This window comes from Pocillopora damicornis, chromosome 2, assembly GCF_964200805.1.
Source record: "Pocillopora damicornis chromosome 2, jaPocDami1.2, whole genome shotgun sequence".
In the NCBI taxonomy this organism is placed as follows: domain Eukaryota; kingdom Metazoa; phylum Cnidaria; class Anthozoa; order Scleractinia; family Pocilloporidae; genus Pocillopora; species Pocillopora damicornis.
This window is the reverse complement of record NC_142671.1, coordinates 16,510,047-16,531,422: the sequence shown is the minus strand read 5'-3', so window position 1 is coordinate 16,531,422 and position 21,376 is coordinate 16,510,047. Positions and strand designations below refer to the sequence as shown.

Genomic DNA, 21,376 nt, shown 5'->3' with positions numbered 1-21,376 from the left:
CTGGAACTTTTGGCTCTTAAAACTTTCTGGATAAAAAAAAAAAATGAATCACAAGTCAGCTCTAGTGTAAAATGTAACAAGACCAAGCCTCAAAAACTTAAGTTAACAAGCAACTCCCTAACACAGCCTATCCCTAATCTGTTTACGTATACGAAGTTAAAAATCTATGAATATCAAACTAAAACGATGGACTACTCAAAATAACAAGTAGGAGGCATTCTTTAGTTGGAAGCGATCGCTTTTATCCACTTTTCTCTTTAAAGAAAAGAAAGCTTCATGTAAGATTACACACTTAATGTATGATTATACGCCTAGTTCATCGCTGTTCAAAGTTAACGAGAAACTTATAAGGTTCTATTCACAGCTGGCTTTTGAGAAAAACACGGGAAATCTATTACAAAATCATATTACCCCAAAACGATCCGTTTTTTTGAAGTTCGGATGCGCAACTTATATGTTCCTTCGCACTTTGAACCCTCTCTCTTAACAACTTACCCAGCTACAATGAGGTTCGCCGCGAGTAGAAAGCGTCAATTCTTGCCTCGTTCTCTAGACAGCATGGAAAGTTGAAGTCGCCATTGCCAAATTACCCATAAATCCATTCTGATTTGAAACAGACGTATTTTTAGCGCAAAGCATTGTGGACTTGTAAACAGTTATGGCCGACCACAGGCTAGTTGCAAGGTTACGCTGCTGGTAAAGCTGAATTCAGCAGCTAAATGTCAGAATCATAGTTTGGAAGCTTTGTGAAACTTTTAAAATGGGCTCTACGATATCAACAGTAGGCGAGAAAAGAAAACATTCGGAATGCGAAGACGAAGAAGGTGGTCAAACAGAGGATGATAGGGTCGTCGATGTAGTGAAGAGGTATTTTGTAAATAACCCTAACTTAAGCTGAATAACTGTAAGGTTTTAATGTTACTACTTTGAGCGTAGAGGTAGGATTCAGGAATTTCGGCCCATAGGGTGACAACGAGAAGTATAGCTGCCACTGTGTCTCTTGAGCAGGCCTCACGAATACATCCAAACGAAATTGAAATGCCAATGGTGTTTGTCTTTACAAGCTCGTTCTTGTAAATAACTTGTAGAGTACCGTCACTGAACCATACTTATAAACCATGCAGTGTTAGTTCAGCACTGTGTAAGACATATGACGTCTTTTATTTCTGCTGATAAAAGTTATTGTAAACAATTTTAAACTTAATTGTTGGGTACTTTCTTTGTCGAAGGACAATCATAATATCGTATTGTGTGTAAGTCAAAACACACACACACCTCCGGCTAGTTTTAAATCATTTGGCATTCCCACATTCATTTTAAAATAGAGCATCTCTTTTACCATTATTTTTTTTATTTAGGAAAAAGCTGAAAGGCACATGTGACTACATTTATCAGACACTGTTTCTTGATTGTGAAGGGACTGATGTGACAATAGAAGCTCTTGGTTAGTTATGAATTTCAGCTGATGATACTTCATGTCTGCTGTATTTTTATTCTCAGATCAATATGTGTATGCATATATACATAATTACCACTCCCTCAATTGCAATTTTTAGGGCTAATATGAACAAATTGATTGTTGTGTATAAACAAATTGTTTTGAAAGTCCCAACTACCAGGAGGTGGATTGGTTGGTCTTATGACATGTGCACTTGCAGATACTTGTAATGAGACAATGCATTGTGTTTTTCTCCGTTTTCATCTTACTGCAAACAACTGGTTTTTCCTCCCTCTCACAAAAAGTTTCTTGCTCTCACAATTCTTGCACATGGTCGAGCCATAATTATATGGAAGTAACTTATGCACGGTCCTCCTCACAAGAGAGGGGTGAGCTGAAAACTCTCACACACCAAGAACAAATCCACCAGGTTGGGTGGAAGGGTGAAGGGCTTGTACCTGGGACTACCAGATTACAAGCTCAGTGCCCTAAACACTCTGCTACACTGCCTACATGATGTTCATAATAAAGCAATGTGCACAGAAATTCACCATAAGGAATTTCATACTTGAATTTTTTACACATAAGATAAGAATTCAAATTCTCTCTTTTTTTTCATTTCATGAATGACAGGAAAAGAATGGAAACTTCACAGAATCTACTTGTGTCAGGTAAATATAAGTGGTAATATAGTTTACAAATGAAGTCTTTCATTGGGGATGATTTTTGAATGGATTCACAGATTCTTGAAGAATATTCAGATTGTATACATGCATGTTTGAGAAGCCTTTCATAAACTTAATTTCAATTTGATATGCTTGAATTTATTAATTTTGATTTATAGAATTATAAATTGCAATATGTTTACCTCACTGAAGTATAAATTGGTTATATCTGTGCCTACTGTCTTTGTAAGCCTAATATCCATTCTGGAAGTTTCTGTTTGGTATGAGATGTATTCCTTATATGTTTTTTATTATTTGGATTGCAGTCTAAATATTTCCAAAGCATGTTCAATGGATCATGGAAAGAGTCTAATGAAAACCATGTAACTTTGGAGATTCCAGATGAAAATATTGATATTGAAGGTAGGGAGTCAGGCTGAGGGAACTCTCTGACTTATCAATTTAGACACTCAAAATTATTTCATGATAATTAACTGTACTTTTGTATTTAGCTCTGAATACAGCATTTGGTTCATTGTATTGTGATGAAGTGAGTATCACCCCTGCTACAGTGGTACCTCTCTTAGCTGCTGCTAACCTTCTTCAGCTGGTGGGTTTTTATATCAAGGAACCTATCATATGCTGCTTTGTTGATTTCAAATTTATTTTTTTCTAGTTGGTGTTATTTAGTCTAAAAATATCCTATCTACAGCCCTAAGAGAACCTATACTTACATATAGGTTAAAGAACATGGTAAATATCACAACTAAAGAATATTGCTGCATTGTAGTTTCTCTACTATGAATCCCTTTTTCCTTTATTACATTGCATTTTTGTAGGTTTGCTCTGTATCTTACATGAATTTATAGTCAAGTTAACTTGAAATTATTCCAAGTCTATCTTGAAATTTTCAAAAACATTTGATTTTAGACAGGGTTATTTTTAGTAGTTAATCAGATTTATTATAAGTGCTGACTTAGAGATAATTTGTGAAGGTCTATTCCTCTCCTTACTGCTAGTTTGTAGCTTTAACTAAGGCTTTGATATTGTTCATTTGTTACTGTAATAGCACAAAACAGTGCAATAATGCAATAGTACTCACCTGTGGTCAATTAAAAATTGGTTCATGCGTCATCTTGCATTCATTGAGATATGAAGCACGCAGGAAGTTTGGAGAGCACAAAAGATGTATAAGAGTTTCTCGAGGCATAGCCAAGAGCAACTCTAGCTTTTTGAGTACCCTCCAAACTTCCCAAGTGCTTCATTTCTCAATGAACGAACAGCTGACGCATGAACCAATTGTTTTATAACATTTTCAACTTGATGGAAAATATTTTTTCTCAAGGGATTTGTTTGCTGATGTCATGAGTGTGCACAATAGGAATATGAAGTATGCTTGCACAATTGAATTTGATTAGACAAATTTACTAGCTATGTTATGATATTTTTTGTTTGTAGGAAGGCTTATGTCAACAGTGCTCTGAAGCAATGATAGAAACGATCAACAAATCTACAGTTTGTGCTTATTATGCTGCAGCCACACAATATTGTGAGGCAGAATTACAGACCAAGTGTGTAGAATGGCTGGAAAGAAGACTTACCTCAGAGACATCAGTGTCTCTTTTGAAGGATATTAGGTAGGAACATATAATGGAGTGGCTCTAAATGTATCCACCATTTTTTAAACACCATTTTTTGACAGATCTATACTGCCACTTTTTTCTTGCTCTCTTGAACAAGTTGAAGTAATTATAATTGTCTTTGACACACATGCAATATTGCCATGAAAATGCTTCAGCCTCTTACGAACACTGTTAATTTATAGGCTTGTGTTGAAGCCCGAAAAGAAATTCAGCAACTTCTCTTTTTTTATTAAGTGAATTGCCATCAGCATGCCAAGAATCATCTCTCTGCGCTGCAGATGTAGGATAACCTTGAATTTTAATGATTCAAGGGTAATGGTGGTGTTGTATGGAAAATAAAACAAGAAAGTGTGGAAGTAGCAATACATCATAAAATAAAAAACAATGAAACTATTTTGATCTTCCTGTCATGTTATTTTCACAAACTTCTGAGCAGTTTAGTTCACTGCTGGGGTCCTTTAATAATATTTTGATATTTTCAAGGAAGCTGCCAGAGGGTATCTAGGGATTAGAATATTACGAAAAAGCCTTGTATATATTTCTTGAAAATTTCTGGCTTTTCAAACATGCACTAAATGTTGGTCATGGATATGTTCTAAAACTGAATGGATGGTATTGATGAAGAATCAACCAAAGAAATATTTAGCAATCTACCTTTTTCTCTTTTTTTAGCATTGAACTGATGACTCAACTTGTAAATTCTCAAGGATTATTCGTGATGCAAATTGAAGTGGATGTATACAACTTACTTAAAGTTTGGGTGTATACCCAACTTTTCCCTGACTGCAAGGGGAGCTGGAAAGACTTACGAGAACAGAGTAATACATACTTTTCTTTGCGACCCTCTGATTTGAATTGTTTTTTGGATTCTGATGAGGGCAGGGTATTTGTGCCTGCCTTTAGAGCTATAAGACTTCACCATGTTGTTAATGACCTGCGTTCGATTCATCTTCTCGACAAAGACAGAATTATTCCTCAAGGTAAAAAAGTTTAATTATTTTTCTATTAACTAGATTTTCGAGAGACCGAGGGGTTGGCTCTACTTGTTTGCAAGCTCTAAATCACGCCTTTAAGGGGTCTTGGTTTCAGCTGTAACCAGGTCATTGTTTTATGTTCTCTAACAGTGCCTCATCCCACTCGAGAAAAAAAATTGTTACCTTTGAACTAATAGAGAAACCTTGTGAATGTGCTTTTGAAAGGGGAGGGGGGGGAGGGGAGGGAGGGTTGGCTGGTATGTACTAGCATCCCACATAGGAGGAGAGGCATTCTGGCTGGCAGTATTTCTGATGCTTGGTGAAATCAAGGATAGCAGATAGAGAAACTGCCAACTTGAATTGACATATTTTCATGAGACACAGTCCACTTCAAACACCTTCTTATCAACTAGATAAACTGGTATGTGGACAAAAGTCAAAAGTCTGTCATATTGAAGTCTGAACACAGACTCAACTGAACACAAGCTTCATCCCAATAGAGTTTATCCCAGTTTCCACAACACTATGCAACTTGGAGTATTCTTACCTCTGCAAAATGGAATACTAGTCCATCCTTGGCTAGCCCCACTCTGTACCCATTCATGCTCCTTGGTGGAGAGATGCACTTTGAGAGTAAAGTGTCTTCCCCATCAATAAAATGGTATGATTAGGCTATGGCCTAAAAGTAGACCTCCTGATGTAGTGTTCAGGGCAACAATCAAATGGCATGATTGTAAAAAGGAAAAAAGAAGGAAAAAGTCACTGCACAGCCTGGTTTTATTTACAGACCTCTCATTGTGGTTTGTAGATTACTAAGAGAGAGGAACTTTATAAGTAACATATTTCTTGAAAGATTGATTCCTGATCAATAACTTTATATCTTTTTGAACAGTTTTCTCCCTATCTGATACTGTATTTGTTTTCAGATTGGATGCATCCAGTTTACAAGAAACAGTGGACTTCCATGCTAGCAATGTCCCAAAGTAGGGACCCAGGACCTTTAGCTGATGAATTTGGTGGAAGTGCTCTCAGGTGTGGTCGAATATTGGAAAGGAGTTCATCGGTATGTCATTTCCTTTTCACTGGGCGCTTATTTGTCGAGATTACAGTTATTTCAATTGGAGAGGATAATTTTTTATTCACCAAGCAACCTCTCTTATACCAGGGGTTGCAGTGGTTTTAGATACACTATCCAATCAATATGTCCAGCCAGAAAGGGGACCTGTAGCTCCAGATCTCCTTTCTTGATTTGTTTGTCAGCCAGCACATGTAACACAACATGTAGTGTTGCTGTCCTTCCTTTGCTTGAAGATAAGATTGACCATGTCAAACTCATTTCATCTTGGTTTTGTAGTATCAAATAAAAGGTATGGTTTGGAATGCAAATGTTGATTAGGAAGGGAGGGTATTACCAGTAATCTGCACAGTACATGTATTGATGATTGTAGAATACCAAGGAGAATTGATGTCTTGCATATGAAGTCTCCCTACTGGTGACCAATGGAATGCTATACAGGAATAATTTTTGTTTTCAAGGTGTATATTCCACTGTCACCCTTTCGGTCTTGTATAGTAGAGAGGTCCAAGTAATAAGTTGGGAAGTTACTTGCTATGAGCAAGTAGCTAAACAATATCTCCAAAATAAGGCTTTGTTTGAAGCATATATTTGTCCATAGCATAGCTTGGTAATACTTTTATCCATGATATGTGTTGTAATGACTGCAAATATATGAAAATAATTTAGTTAAGTGAACTGTGGATTAAGAAATGAATATGAAAGCCATCTTCATAGTAATGAGTGTTATCCAAGCAGCAGTGAAAAGAAAGCCTGAAAAAAAATTCAGGACTATAGGGGATTTGAACCTGTGACACTGGTGCAGTGCTCTACCAACTGAGGTAACATTAGCCAACTAAGAGCTGGTCATTATGTTGGTTGGTAATAAACCTGTGAAGTGTTGAAATGGTGACTGTGAATAGATGAAAATCATATAATTATGTGAACTGCTGATCAAGAAATGAATATGAAAGTGATCTTTGCTGTAATGAACACTACTTAAGCAGTAATGAAAATAAGGCCTGGAAAAAAAATCAAGCCTCTACAAAGATTGCTTTCATATTCATTTGATATGTTTTATGTTATGGAAAGGGAAGTGTAAAAAACATAATCTCTGTTATTGCTGCATTTTGAACCAAAAGTTCAGTTACATTTTCCTTTCAATTGTTAGTATTGCTGGCGCTGGACAGGATTCTCATATGGTATTGACATTATTATGACATACAGCCCCAAGACAAAGCAGCTTGCATTGAGGCGCAACACGTACACACATCCAGTCAGTGGTGCAGTTTGTCTTCATCAACAAAGAAACCTAGTGGTGCGAGTTGCTGCAGCTGCATTTGATGTCAAGGGTTGTACAAGCTATTATAAATGTTCTGGACTCTTAGATATGACTCTAGACCCTGATGAGGAAAAGGTAGTTTTGCAACTTGACCGGTCCGTGGTTTTTCCTCTTAGTGTCAGTGTACACATGGCCTTAGTTTCTACAGAGCATGTGATGATGACGCAAAGGCATTCAAGAGAAGACCAGTGATGGAATGGAATTGGAACTATTCATCATATACTGCGAAGATTAAGAAATAGTTGAAAATGAGATAAGATATCCTTATTTGAAGAGAAAACCATTATTTTGAACATGTGGTATAGATTTGTGAAATTGATATGTATCGTTTCACACTGTTTCCTTCATTTAGACTAATAATAATGGTGGTATTAAAATGGTTCTCATGTACAGAAAACTATAATTTTGGGAGATTGTGGAGAAAAATAGGAAATCTGTTATAATAATAATGACGTGGCTATTGATCTGAATTTAAAATGGATTTAATGGATGAAGCCAGGACATATAAAAATTGAGTATGGATTCTATTAAGAAATGAGATATTGCATCTTGTAATAAAATAAACATCTTGACTTCCAGTTGTTTTCAGTGAATTGGAAGTGCAGGTGCTCCATCATATTGAAAGTATGATGTGGATTAACTTCCTAGAAACTTCTTGAACCTGGCAAAATAGTTCTATTACTTTTCAACACTGAGTCGCTAATGCATTTTTCTTTATTCTCATCACTTGACATTGTATCAATATAGTAAGGATAAATTCTCTCCTGGTCACTCACGGGAGTTAAAGGGTTAACAAGTTTGTGATCATGTTTTTGACCTATATCAAATCAATCTCTGATGACACCTTTACTGTACCCCTTTTAAAGTGCACACTACTTTTTGGTAACTAGATATTTAAGATAAACGTTTCGAGACTTCATATTCGTCGAAAATTCCCCCAAAACATTTTTTGTTCGAACTTTGCGCAAATCTAAGGAGTAATGAAAATGTAACTTCTCCCCATAATATTCACACATTATCAGGCAAACAGGTGATGAGAATACTCGAACTAAACAGGGGGGTTTCGCAGGACTGGTGTAGAGATCGGGCGTGACTTGTCTCTGAGGGCTCTGCGAATTCAGCCGAATTGGTTGACATTGTACTGCCTTTTGAAGACCTATTGAACTGGGACGAGAAACACTTTTCAAGTGGAAAGGAAGTTTAGAACAGCTTCAGGATTAAAAAAAAAAGTTCTGAAATTGGATGCCCTGACGACGTGTATTTCAGAAAAATCTGGTTTTTATAAGTCAAACAAATGTTACGATAGTGCTGTTCAACAGCACAGGGACTCCTCAAGTTCAAGGTCCAGAGGCAAAATCTTCAAAGGCTAAATTATGAAGATTGTTTCAGTTTCCCGTGGAAGATGAACTGGTTATTGTTGTGAGGGGAGATGGCTAGCTCGCTCTTCACTTCTTATAATGGCGCTATTATTGGCCTACTGTAATTTACGAAACGAAACGAAACGAAGTGAAAATCTGTAATTTTCAAAATGGAAATATGCTAGTGATTTGCAGAATAGAAATCTGTAGTTTGCGAAATGGAAATATGCTAATGATTTGCGAGTGAGGTAAAAATTGACGTACACAAGAGAAGCCTCGAAATCCACAACTCGCTAAAATGGGTTCTTTTCATCAAAGTAAGCGGTCAGATAACAAGCGATACGTTGTGGAAGTAAGATGAGGCATTTTTATTGAGAATTTGACGTATTTTGTTTACTCCTTAGGGCGGTCGCAAATATTCCCACACAAACTCTTTTGACTGGTATTGCGCAAGATGATCACATCATAGTTGGAGCTTGGGCCGCCTGTGGGGTCAGTTACATTTTCCTAGCAAACATGGTCTTTCTTATAGAAACATGCTGCGTCACTTTCCATGTGCATTTCCGGTCAGATAAGTGTCGTGTCACGCATTCGAATTATTCATCGACAACGTACATCGACTATAACATATACACAGTACAGCTATAGCGTCAAAATTTCAAATTACTTTTGAGCTTTTAGACCAAAACGACGCATTAAGTTATTCACAAACGTAGAGGAGATTTCGCAGAGTTCACCACGCACATTTTTTATTTCTCACTTTCCCTAGTTGTTTTTATTACTATTTGGCAGGCTTCACTCCGCTCTTATGGTGTACTGACCGATTTATTCTTCTAGCTTGTGGAGCTTTTCTCCGGGAATCATAGCTTGTAGCAAATTTCCACTTTGTAAGGATCCTTGGTTGTGTAGGCTAACTGTTGTGTCTCGTGGACGCAGTTACCAGGACCTCTCAGTCAACATTGTTTGTACATTGTGAATTATTTGCTCTTAGTCACAAAGTAAACAAAAGACTTTCGATGTAAGTTGTCATTGCGCAAGTTGAATTCTTGTTACAAACTTTTTAAAGTTGTAAAGATTGTATTTTAAGCCTCACTAATGGGTGGATCTCTTTCGCGAAGTCCAAAGCAGAAGTCCAAGAAAAAAGTTGAAATGGATGGTTCGATCGATCGGCCCAAAAAGACCCCCAAAGCTGTCAAAGGTAAAAAGAAAGATGAACAGCCGGGGCAAGCCGAAAGGACAGGTCAAGAAACTCTCGATATGGAAAGGAAAGATAGTAAGATATTTTGGATTTCGCATGTGTCAAAGAGAACTAATTCTCAAGACGATATTAAGGCACAGACATTGGTGGACAGCAAAGCAATTTCCAAACCAACGGGGGAGTTAAGCCCCCTAGAAGGGAAACACAGTGGCAAGCAAAACGCTGTTGTGTCAGGTCTGAAAAAGAACAACAAAGGGAAGAACTCAAATGGAGCGAATTCGAATGGCTACTTGAGTGAAAAGAAATGCAATAGCGTGGTATTGAATGGTTCACATGTCTTTGGGGAAGAAAAACAAGATCTGGAGGACTCGAATTCCAGTGTAGTCCCGCAATCTCCAGGTCTGCTTCCGGGGCAGACAAGCGGGAGCATTGATACATCACATTTAATCTCTGTAAATGAACTGTATAACTATTTCTGGGATGGAGGTCTAAACTGTAGCATTTTCGATCCCTCTTATATGCTTCTCGTAGACGCTAGACCTCGATCTGAATACGAACGAGGTCATATAATATTGGCGCACTGTGCAGCATCTCTGTACAATGACTTGCTCACTTCTTCCACATTTGGGTATGGGTACATGGCCAGTAGTGGCGAACAAGCCATTGCCAACAGTCTTAGCGAGTATACTCACCTAATTGTGTACGGAAACCCTGTTTTAGACACTAAAAGTGGAGATCTACCTGAAATAAAACTCATGAGAGAGCTCATGAATTATGAGTTGGTAGAGCCTATGTTGCTAGCTTCAGGTTATGATTGTTTTAATCAAACTTGGCCCTTCATGTGCACAGCAAAGGAACTTACTATTCGGCATGACCATAAGGAAATCACACCATATCCATCCCTCATTTTGGAAAACCAGCTCTATTTAGGCCGAGGAGTGCAAGCTACTAATGAGAAGATATTATTGGACCTCAAGCTCACACATGTTGTAAACATTGGTAGTGAGCACCCCTCACCTTTCACTGATCACATTCAGTATCTGAATATTAAGCTTGATGACAGTCCTTCTAGTGATTTAAAACTTTATTTTACAAAGGCGTATCATTTCATAGATGATGCCTTGTCAACTGGTGGGTGCATTCTTGTGCATTGTAATCTTGGTGTAAGCCGCAGCTCAACGGTTGTCATTGCATATCTGATGAAGTCAAGAGAATGGAGCCTTAAAATGGCTTATGACTTTGTCAAGGATAGAAGACACTGTATTCAGCCGAATCGTGGATTTTTACGGCAACTTGGTGACTGGGAGAAAAGTGTCTTAGGACATAAAGAAACAGATCCTGATGATTTGTGGTTTTAGCAGCAACAATGTGCTATTCTTGGAAAATTTGTTCTTTATTTAGGAGACCCATGGAAGAAGTATGTTTCATGTGTACATTTCCAAGATGGCCTGCTTGCTACAAAGTTGGCATTTATAAATTGGGATGGGGTGTGTATATGAATCAAAGTAGATAGAAAACTAGATAAGATTGATTTGCATCTATTTAAAATAAATTTTAAGATACTTGTTCACACAGCAACCCAAAAAAAATGACTCGAAATAATTGTTGCTTGCATATTTTCTTCTTGAGAGCAATACAGTGTCCTATTTGTACAGTGCATTGCTGTATTTATTATTTGGTTTGTATATTTTATGCCAAGCAGCCAAAAACCACATCTTGGTTTTCTAACTACTGTGGCTGTTTTGTGATCAGCTTATTTAATATGTTGTGATTTGAATGTTGCATTTGGATTTGAAAAATGTAATTCAAATTTTATTTTAATTAATTTTAATTAATTAATACAATGTTCATAAAAAAATATGTTATGTATACTTTAAGGACTATGTTATAATTTATTTATTCTTATAATTTCTTATTTTTACTATTTTGTATCATGACATTTGTAGTCCTTTTTTTATGTATTTATTATAATTTTATTATACAGATTTTTTACTATATATATGCAGATGGTGTAATACCAGATAGTCTTTTTAGTCTATTTGGTCCATTATTTTGCATTTCAAATAAAGCTATTGTATTGCATTGTATTGTATATCATGCATACTGCTGTCACAGTGTTACCTTAAAATTCATGTTACTGTAGCATTGCAAACCAAAACCAATTTTTAATCACAATGTAAAAAGAAACTAGATATCTGTAAAAATGAATATATTTATAACAAGTGATGCTTTAAAAACTACTGAATGCATGTGGAAATGTTTTGGAGATGAATTTTTGTTTATTACTTTGGTAATGAACATAACTTCTCCTGGTAGGCTTTGTGTGGAGTTATTCTTTAAGAGGGTCCCCTATACTTTTTATATGAATTGTAATTGGGCAATTTCTTTGCCTTGTGAATCATGATTTGTTTTTTTGTTTTAATTGAGAATCGTGACGAAAGATGGTAAGATATTTTTATGTCCACATTGACAAAATTTTTTATTTAAAAGTGGCCTGTGAATTAAGAGCTGAATTAAATGTGATTTGTGAACCATTTTGTTTTAGGTGATGGATTTCCAGCTATTTTGTTGTTTTGAAAATGTATGTATTGTTCTCAAGTGGCTGCGGTTAGGTTTTGACCAGGGTTTTGATGGGGGATGGACTTCCTATGGATCACTAAAAGTCAACAAACAGGGCACCAAATGGTTCTTGAACAAATGAGATAAGATATTATGTCATCTTTTGTCACATAAGACAAAGCCTACAAAAAGTAAGATATTTATTCAATGTGATTGGCTCAAATTTTGCATGAACATGGAAGGATTTTGGATATTATTTGTGATGCATGAAAAGGCCAAATGTTTTTTTTGTGATAAAGGGGTATCAAGTAACCCCCCTTAAATCTTTGAGTTACAGGCACAAGAGAGTGAATAGCCTTTCTGTTTTGTTTTTTTCCGTGAATATGCATTACCTTGGCTGTGTGTGTCTTTTAATGGCTTGAACAGTGTTTATCTGCTTGTTGGAGAAAATATTCCTTCTGATTTGCAATCTAGGCATTATTACCATTGTTATTATTTGTCTGCTTAGTCAGGTTACAGATGTCTGATTAAAATAATGGCAGAAATCCATAGTCGAATTCTTTGCAAATTTTAGAGATCATTCTGGAATAGCCGGACCCCTCTTGTCATGCTGAAAGTAGGACTCTCTCATGCTTGAAAAGTTGTGAGTGGGATATGGTACCTGTAAGATGAGATCGCCAGGTTCCTAAGCCAAATATGGCGAACAATTTTATTAGAGGATCACGGAATTTTGCCTCATTGTTTTGCCTTGGAATTCGGAATCTTCCCAGAGTTACCACTCAAAAATGGGTGGGTCAGACAGGAAAGACCACATACCGATGTATGACAACGATAGTAGATCGTAAGTGTTTTTGTTATGCGTTGGAAAATCGGTGATCGATTAGTGTGATGTACTGGCACGTGCACTTACCAAGTGATTTTGCTAATAATTATAATAATAATACATAAATGTAAGTCTGAAAACTTAAACACAGCTTTTATTGAAGCTCTTTCTCAAGAAAATCGTTATTTTTGATAGATGGTAGTAAATTTGTATCTATTGCTTACTAGTTCGAATTTAGAAATTGAATTTGTAGTGATATGAGTCTTACGTAATACAGAGTCTGACTAAGTATGTAAATAAATGTTCAGAAAATCAGTCAAAAGCTGTCGACGCGAAGAGAAAGTGAGGGAAAGGTGGAGCACAGCGGATTGTGTTTAAGAGATCATGGAGGGATATGGTCAAGAAATACTTGACCCGAGAGAATTCATTAATTACTGACAATTATATGTTTCAAATTTGTTTCCTTTCAGCATCACTTGGACTTACAGATGATCAAAGGGAATTTCAAAGAGTTGCCCTAGAGTTTGCTAAGAATAAACTTGCTCCTGAAATGCAAAAGTGGGACCAGGAGGTTTGTGAAAAAAAAGGATTCTAATTTTTTTTTTAGAAAAATTGTATAGTTTTTCGATCATTATGGTAGATTATCAGATTTATTTTCAGTTTTTAACCTAACAGTAATCATTTGCCTTTTAGTCATGTAAACTTTAACCTCAACGATAAATGTGGCGTTGTATTTCTCAGGAAACATTTCCTGTGGATGTATTAAAGAGACTGGCTGGACTGGGATTTGGAGGTAAGGAAACTTTGACGGAGCTAATCTCTAATTTGCAACTGATATGATAAGCAGGACTGCAGGTAGTTAATTTCTCTGTTTTATCTAGTTCTTTATGAACTGACAATGTCTCTTACCTGCGATCCAAAATACTGAATACTCAAAAGTTAAACAAATCTCATGACTGTGGATTACACATTGGTGTGTGGTCTTTCCAGTTTCCTTTTTAGGGTATCTTTATCCAATGTAGGTGTTATTTTAAACTCTGGTCCTAATCCTTAAACTCCCATGAGTGACCAAAGCAGAATTTCTCCTTACAATATTAATACATTATCAAGCTGACAAGAAACAAGAAAAAAGAAAAATACAAATAAGGATATTATTAGTTGATCCAATAACAAATTCTTCAAACTAGAATCATAAGAACTATATGAGATGCAGTAAGGAGAATCACCAGTGAGATCTTGGAAGTGAAATGGTTAATTCAGTCAATTGTCTACTAGTCTTTGACCACTAAATCTAAACTGAGATTATCAATTTTAATGACAGATTTTATTGTAATCAGTTGTCTAAGTTTTAAGCAACACCCAAGAGAATAAGTTTCTTCTTAACCTTTTAAATGAAAAAAGAAAAATAAAAAATTGCTAATTTACATTCTTTGAATGTGTGATTCTTTTGTATGAGTTTTCAAATTGGAAAAATGCAAGACTTATGTGAATTGGTTGTGAATGTAATGAGAACCTGTTCAATTTGTCCATTTCTTCATTAAGGTATATATTAATTACACATCATTTTACGCTGTGTATAAAGCTACTTTGGAAATCTTTTGATTGGTAATTTTCTTCTCTGAGCTATTGATGCAAAAGAAGATTATGGAGGCAGTGGAATGTCCAGATTAGAAGCATCTGTAATATTTGAGGCTCTTTCCACTGGATGTGTCAGCACATCCTTTTGATCTCTATTGTTTCATAATTTTCTTCTCTCAGCTATTTATGCAAAGGAAGATCATGGAGGCAGTGGATTGTCCAGATTAGAAGCATCTGTAATATTTGAGGCTCTTTCCACTGGATGTGTCAGCACAACAGCCTATCTCAGCATCCACAAGTGAGATTATTGAAATTCTTCCAAAGTATATTCGGGTTTTTTTTCCCTAAAATCACTAACAGTTCACAAGACATCATAACATATTTTTTTTCCACTTAGTATGGTTGCTTGGATGATTGATGAGTTTGGTTCAGAAGAACTCAGAGAAAGATTTGTTCCTGAATTAGCTTCCATGCAGGTTAAGTAGGAAATTTTTTTCCTAAATTTTCTTGATAATTTAGTCTTCTTATTACTGCCTTGTGTAAGGGGCTTAATTTTTTTTGTTGTAGTCATTAATAAATAATTTGTGAACTAATGCATCAGAGCCAGAGTGTTGGACATGAGACAAAATTGAAAGTGTTTTTGAACATGACCACTTATGCTGATACTTTACCATTATGAGGTGATATTTTTTGCACCTTTTTGGATACATTGGTGGGTGCCATACATGGCAAAACTTATTACAAAAACTTATTAGGATTATAGCTAAAACATTTCTTGCAATAAATGTTTTAAATTATTTTTCTTAACACTGTCTCTACCTGTTTTCAGAAATTTGGATCTTATTGCTTAACAGAACCTGGTTAGTATTCTCAGTAAACAAATTTAATTTTTGATCATCAGTCATTATGACCAAGTTCATTTAGACTTTGAGTTATCATAGTGTGTTGGTATAATTTAAGAATATGACCTGAACTGTTTTTATTTGATAGTTGTATGTAGAATAACTCTTTACACTCTAACATCATTGTGCATATTCTCCACACCATTCTCTGGATATTTCCTGTGGTGTTAATGAGGAGAATAATTATTGTCAATCAATCAAGAGCTTCTTTAATTAAGAATCATTTTCATTATTCTTATGATCTTGATACCCATGATTCTGTGAGTAGAAATAACATGCTTCCGGGGGTTGAAGGGTTCAGGAATAACTCATTATTCTTTTAAAAGATACTCACCCTTATAGAAAAAAAAATTTATATCAATTTAGATAGTCGATAAAGCCAATTAGAGGTTGAAATTTAGTATTTTTTGATATGATTTTTTATTCTTAATGTCCATGACAGGAAGTGGAAGTGATGCTGCCTCATTGTCAACAACAGCCAAAAGAGATGGAGACCACTACATTCTGAATGGGTCAAAGGTGATGACAGAGATGAAAATTAACTCCTCTGATTCTGAGACTTAAATTGGGAAAGCACATTTTGGTTGTGTGTAGTAAAATAGAAACCAACTTACTATTTAAGCCTTAAGGATTACTGGCTTCTGATTCCTCCTTACTGTATCACCCTTGAATGAAATGTGAGAAGATCAAGAGCTCTTGATTGTCATGCAAATTCTCCTTTTCAGTACCAACATGATAGGAAATTTAAAGAGAACAGTATGAAGACTAGAAATTTATACTAAATAAATGCTGTCGTGTAAAGGGTTTTTGTAATCACAAACGGGCAGTTAGAGCAAGGGAAAGTATAACAAAAAGTCACTACAAACTCAAAGCAAGACTAAACAAAATCCCTCAAGAGCAGATGAATGGTAGAGACCAATATTAGGTGAATTTGGTTATGGCTTGTTTTTGATGGGTTCAAAAAGTGGCATGAAATGGATGGCTTTCAAAACACATTTGAAAATTACTCTTACTGTGCAAGTTTAATTATACTGGTTTCTTTAAAGTAAGCTTGAAATTAATCTTTATATTTCCAAACAAGGGACAAATTTGAATTCACACTTGGTACCTGGCTTTTGGGCTTTTTGTAGCCTTAAAAGGGCTTAGCTAAATTTGATGTTTCATTCAGATTTCAATCTTTATTTCAAAACTTAACATACTTCAGTGAAACAGGGTAATTGTGTAAATTTAAAATTAGAGCTTAGTATATACAATACAAGTGAATATTGCTTTCTGAGTGCACTGATTGGCTTGTTCAGAAGTGAATAGCAAGTACTTTTCACTTCTGCTTTGGAAAATAATAGATAATAATAATACTAATAAATGCATCACATTTAGCACATGAAAAGTGATATGATTTTTTAAATTGAAATTGCTCCACAGATTGACTGTGTAACAGTCTGCTTAAACTTAAATCTTGGGTAGACCCAAATTAGATGTGTCAAACTATATTTACTCAATCATCAGTCTTTTCATGTATATAAATTTGCTCATCAGGGTTTTCATGTTGTGCATAAATTAAGAATTTCTTTTCCTGAAATCAGTGCCTTACTGACTTATGACCCTGTGACTAAATTGTTTATGTCATCTCAGGCATTCATCAGTGGTGGAGGAGATAATGATGTCTACATAGTCATGGTCAGAACTGGAGAACAAGGTGCATTACAAAGAGATATGTTAGTTAACCCTGAAACTCCCAAGCTCTAGTTAATAATCCTCCCCACTAGTTACAACTCATTTCCTTGTAAATTAGTGATAAGAATTTGATGTTAGATCAAGATATTAACTTGAATGTGAAACGTTTTAGTTTTCTCATTACCTGTTTACAGGATATAGCTAATGGATATTATTGGGAGAAGTCATATGTTAATATAAAGAGTTAAATAGTGAAATGACTGTTTATACACTAACCCTTGTAGAGTAAATTACAAACACTCATTGTCAGTAGTCTCTAGTAAATATTTTGTACAATAATCTTTATAGAAAAATTATGTAAAATTACTGTATACCACTTTATTCAGTTAATACATTTATTTGTAGTATTACATAATTGCTAAATGATCCCACCTTTGAGCTAATTTAATTTTTTTTACATTTTGGAAAATTGTGGTAAATTTGTAGGTCCTAAAGGAATTTCATCAGTCATTGTTGAGAAAGGAACACCAGGATTGAGTTTTGGCAAGAAAGAAAGGAAAGTATGTTTGTCAATGTCTATTAATGGTTGATTTTTAAACCAGAGAGAAGTGCATCTGTTTCAATTAAAATTAACCTTGGACTTTTTCTGTGGGACAGGGTCCCTAATAAACTAAAGCAAATGAATGAAACTGTTCAATCAGCTGTGATTGGATGGAATTCCACAACCGTGATTGGTGCATCTTTCAGATCAGGTTCCCTCTGTGGTCCGTTGCTGCATCGCTCTCCAGCTGTTGTGTTTTTTGATTGTCAGCATCCAGATTTCTGAGATTTCAGTTCTGCTCTCCCTGTTGATATTGTGAGGGTGAAGTCTTAAGTGAATGGCCTGAGTGACTTGCGCCTTGCGTGTGTAGAAATGGGGATCACGATGAATAAACTTTACTTGTTTCAAAGTAGTCGAAGGAAGTTGTGGGCGTGCTGCTCACAATCTATTTTTCAAACTGGAATTACACTTCATTAATTTTGGTTCTAGTAATAACCATGGTTATCAGCACTGGAAGTATTAAATTTTGAAATATGTGTGTTAGGTTGGATGGAATTCCCAGCCAACAAGAGCAGTAATCTTTGAGGACTGTAGAGTTCCAGTTTCTAACATAGTTGGATATGAAGGACAGGTAATATAGAGAATTTGTGATTGTTGATTGATTCCTTGCATTTCTGAAGCAAATTTGGTCTTGAAATGACAAAAGAACTTCAGATTTAAAATAAAACCACTGTCTATGCCAGATCATGACTGTGTTTTTATTTTTTATGTGATAAAGTCCTTATAACTTGATGTATGTCTTGATATTTACAACATAGGGATTTAGTATTGCCATGCATGGACTAAATGGGGGTCGCATCAATATTGGTTTGTATCATTCAGAATAATTGGTAATTGATTGATAAACTAGTCAGATACATAATATATGTCTAATTAATTTAGTAGTAACTCCATCTTAACTTAAGACAATCAATAGATTCTCATTAGACAGGGAAATTCCTTTGCTATGGTGATGGATTATAACCTCTAAATTTATGGTCGTTAGGATCAGTATCTTTACTAGCAGTCTACTGCCATACCTACATGATTGTAACAATTGAAATTGATTTATATGCAATTAAAGTGGACTTTTCAGTTCAAATTGAAGTAAAATTTGAGAATGTTGGTTCAGGATTTTTATAAATGTTAACCGATATTTTCCATCTATTTCCTTCCATGTCTTTTATCATTCCCTTAAATATTTCTATTGTAACCGTTACAATATGTTTGATCTATACACCATTTGCTGCTATAGTGCTGTGATATTGTATTTAGTTTTATGACTGGTTGGTGAGTGATTAGAATTCAGTATTTTCAAGTTAACTTTACAAGGTAATAATGTAAAATTTCATTCTTTTTAGCATCATGCTCACTAGGAGCAGCTCAAGCATCCATTGTACAAGCAGTTGAACATGCCAAAGTACGGAAACAGTTTGACAGACCACTTGCTGAAAATCAGGTGCAAAAAATTAAAAAATTACTTCAATCCGTCTTGTTATTCTAATAAAATCAACTTAATTTAATTGCCCCTCTATCATGAAGTTTATTAGGGATTCAAGCAAAATCATGTTGTAAATTACTCACTGTAGATAAAATTATAGTAAACACCCTTATTATATACAAACAGATAACCATTTCCAATGCATGTAATTGCTGAAGAAATAGAAATTTGAATTAACTAATAGTTAAATAAATATAATTTTTTCTTCTTGGAACACATTTTTTATCCAGAATACTCAGTTCAAATTAGCAGACATGGCAACCTCACTGGTAACTTCACGTTTAACTGTACGTCAGGCTGCTCGTGCTTTGGACAATAAGTCACCAGAGGCTCCCACTCTGTGTTCCATGGCAAAATTATTTGCTACAGATCATTGCTTTCAGGTGTGTATCACAGCCACAGCTACTGTGGAGCTGTTCTGTAGATAGAATTCACAAATCTTATTTATTCTAACTGATGTTCTTTGGGTTGGTTTATTTGATTTTTCAGATTTGTAATGAAGCTCTCCAGATTCACGGAGGGTATGGTTACCTTAAGGACTACCCTGTTCAACAGTACATGAGAGACTGTAGAGTTCATCAGATTCTAGAAGGTAGGTCAAAAGAAGCAGGGCAGTAGCAAGTGAATGCTGGTACAAAAATTATTTTTATCAATTACCAAGTGATTGATCATTAAAATCACAAGATTATATCTTTATCAGTGTGTCTAACAACCTTTTTGTCAGGAATTATTTAAAAGATGATGATAATTTGGAATAAGTATAAATATGGATGGGAATTTTTTGATTGTAAAGTTGTGTAAACATCATTATTCTTTCATTTATTTCTACAGTACTGATATAGGCTGTTTAATGTAATATTTGATTTTTTTGATAAAAAGCAGTTGTTAGAATTTGAAGTTGTTGATAATAGAATGCTTTGGTCCTTTTTCTTCTAGGAACCAATGAAGTGATGCGATTAATAATTTCCAGAAATCTTTTGCAAAGCAGCTGACAGATGTTTTTTACTCTCCTTCCTAAATATTGAATGATTCATAACAAATTTTAAATTTGCAATCTTCTTCTATTACACTGGGTTCTACAAATGACAATTTTTAAGAACTCAACATGTAGCAATCTTTTTTCACATTTATATGGTGTATTTTAGGGTGTATTTTCAAAATGAATGGATCCCATTTGAAAATTATTAATTATTATATTTATTAAAAATTAAATCTCATCAAGCCACATGCATATTTAAGTTTATCTTTATTTAATAATCACACTTACCTACTAAAATTACAGTATTTACTAATCTGCATAAGAATGTATTTTGATGGGATGACTAGAGGTTGTTGTCATTGACATGCAGGGCTGCAGTAAAGGTCATTAAATAAATATTAATTCTGGTTTACTCTCTTTCTATTCTTATGTCCATAATCACCCAGAAGGGTGAAAAACTTTTAGGCAGGGGGAATCTCAAAAGCCAAAATTTCTGAAAGAAAGAATTGATTCATTAATAAAGAAACTCTTCAGTATTTCAGGAGTGTAGAAGATTAAAACTGTAAAACACTCTCAAAGAAGGCTAGGATGTTCCCTGGGACAACTCATCACTGACTCCATTATTTTATTGATTTTTATTCATGCTACCACTTTAAAAAAGTTTTTCTGAATCTAAATGACAAATGTAATGAATTAATTTGCTAAACCTAGTTTAGGCTTATCTTGCTAAGGAGTGTTTGTAGCTTAAGCAATGGACTACTTGTTAAGGAAATCAGATGGTATCAGGCTTGAATCCTCATCTGGGTTCAAAGGTTTTTTTAATAATTTATCCAAGCTCATAACAAAAGGAAGTCAAGTATTTCTTTGAGGTACTTGTTTCTTTTGTCAATTAGGATTCAATGTAGTGTGAAACACAATGTTGACATCAAGCTATTTCTCACAACTCGAAAGGTGTCAATTGATAGTTTGAAATTTTATGCAGACACATGAAAGGTGAGACTCTGGTATAATAGATTACTTACAAAATCTTTGAGGAAGCTTCCTTTCTCTTCCATTGGGGCTGCTTGTTTCTGTTAAGGTAGGGAAGGGCTCATTGTTGAGTTTTAGT

At 35.1% G+C, this 21,376-nt stretch overlaps 3 protein-coding genes across 3 annotated transcripts; all 3 read left to right on the top strand.

Moving 5' to 3' along the window:
- Window positions 1-630: 630 nt before the first annotated feature.
- LOC113676394 (germ cell-less protein-like 1) lies at window positions 631-7,694 on the top strand. The gene is made up of 9 exons (XM_027193049.2): window positions 631-867; window positions 1,359-1,444; window positions 2,072-2,109; window positions 2,430-2,526; window positions 2,616-2,713; window positions 3,562-3,740; window positions 4,419-4,726; window positions 5,647-5,783; window positions 6,946-7,694. Exons 1-9 carry the CDS (start codon window positions 761-763, stop codon window positions 7,306-7,308), a joined length of 1,413 nt encoding a protein of 470 aa, XP_027048850.2. The 5' UTR covers window positions 631-760; the 3' UTR covers window positions 7,309-7,694.
- A 448-nt stretch (window positions 7,695-8,142) lies between these two features.
- Window positions 8,143-11,769, top strand: LOC113676403 (serine/threonine/tyrosine-interacting-like protein 1). Its single transcript, XM_027193057.2, has one exon. The coding sequence runs from the start codon at window positions 9,570-9,572 to the stop codon at window positions 11,028-11,030; it is 1,461 nt and encodes a 486-aa protein (XP_027048858.2). The 5' UTR covers window positions 8,143-9,569; the 3' UTR covers window positions 11,031-11,769.
- A 515-nt stretch (window positions 11,770-12,284) lies between these two features.
- LOC113676404 (isobutyryl-CoA dehydrogenase, mitochondrial) lies at window positions 12,285-20,680 on the top strand. Its single transcript, XM_027193058.2, has 15 exons — window positions 12,285-13,072; window positions 13,525-13,625; window positions 13,796-13,847; window positions 14,813-14,930; window positions 15,030-15,108; window positions 15,462-15,492; window positions 15,977-16,053; window positions 17,167-17,230; window positions 17,695-17,768; window positions 18,294-18,380; window positions 18,568-18,616; window positions 19,150-19,247; window positions 19,520-19,672; window positions 19,779-19,881; window positions 20,226-20,680. The coding sequence occupies exons 1-15, from the start codon at window positions 12,928-12,930 to the stop codon at window positions 20,279-20,281; spliced, it is 1,287 nt and encodes a 428-aa protein (XP_027048859.2). The 5' UTR covers window positions 12,285-12,927; the 3' UTR covers window positions 20,282-20,680.
- Window positions 20,681-21,376: the final 696 nt, after the last annotated feature.

What these genes read in the sequence shown, in the direction of transcription:
- LOC113676394 (XM_027193049.2), top strand. Translation starts at nt 761, where the DNA reads ATGGGCTCTACGATATCAACAGTAGGCGAGAAAAGAAAACATTCGGAA. An exon ending in TGAAAATATTGATATTGAAG is followed by an intron (nt 2,527 to 2,615) that starts GTAGGGAGTCAG and finishes TTTTGTATTTAG; the next exon opens with CTCTGAATACAGCATTTGGT. An exon ending in CTGCTAACCTTCTTCAGCTG is followed by an intron (nt 2,714 to 3,561) that starts GTGGGTTTTTAT and finishes TTTTGTTTGTAG; the next exon opens with GAAGGCTTATGTCAACAGTG.
- LOC113676403 (XM_027193057.2), top strand. Translation starts at nt 9,570, where the DNA reads ATGGGTGGATCTCTTTCGCGAAGTCCAAAGCAGAAGTCCAAGAAAAAA.
- LOC113676404 (XM_027193058.2), top strand. Translation starts at nt 12,928, where the DNA reads ATGGCGAACAATTTTATTAGAGGATCACGGAATTTTGCCTCATTGTTT. An exon ending in TGGGGGTCGCATCAATATTG is followed by an intron (nt 18,617 to 19,149) that starts GTTTGTATCATT and finishes CATTCTTTTTAG; the next exon opens with CATCATGCTCACTAGGAGCA. An exon ending in AGTTCATCAGATTCTAGAAG is followed by an intron (nt 19,882 to 20,225) that starts GTAGGTCAAAAG and finishes TTTTTCTTCTAG; the next exon opens with GAACCAATGAAGTGATGCGA.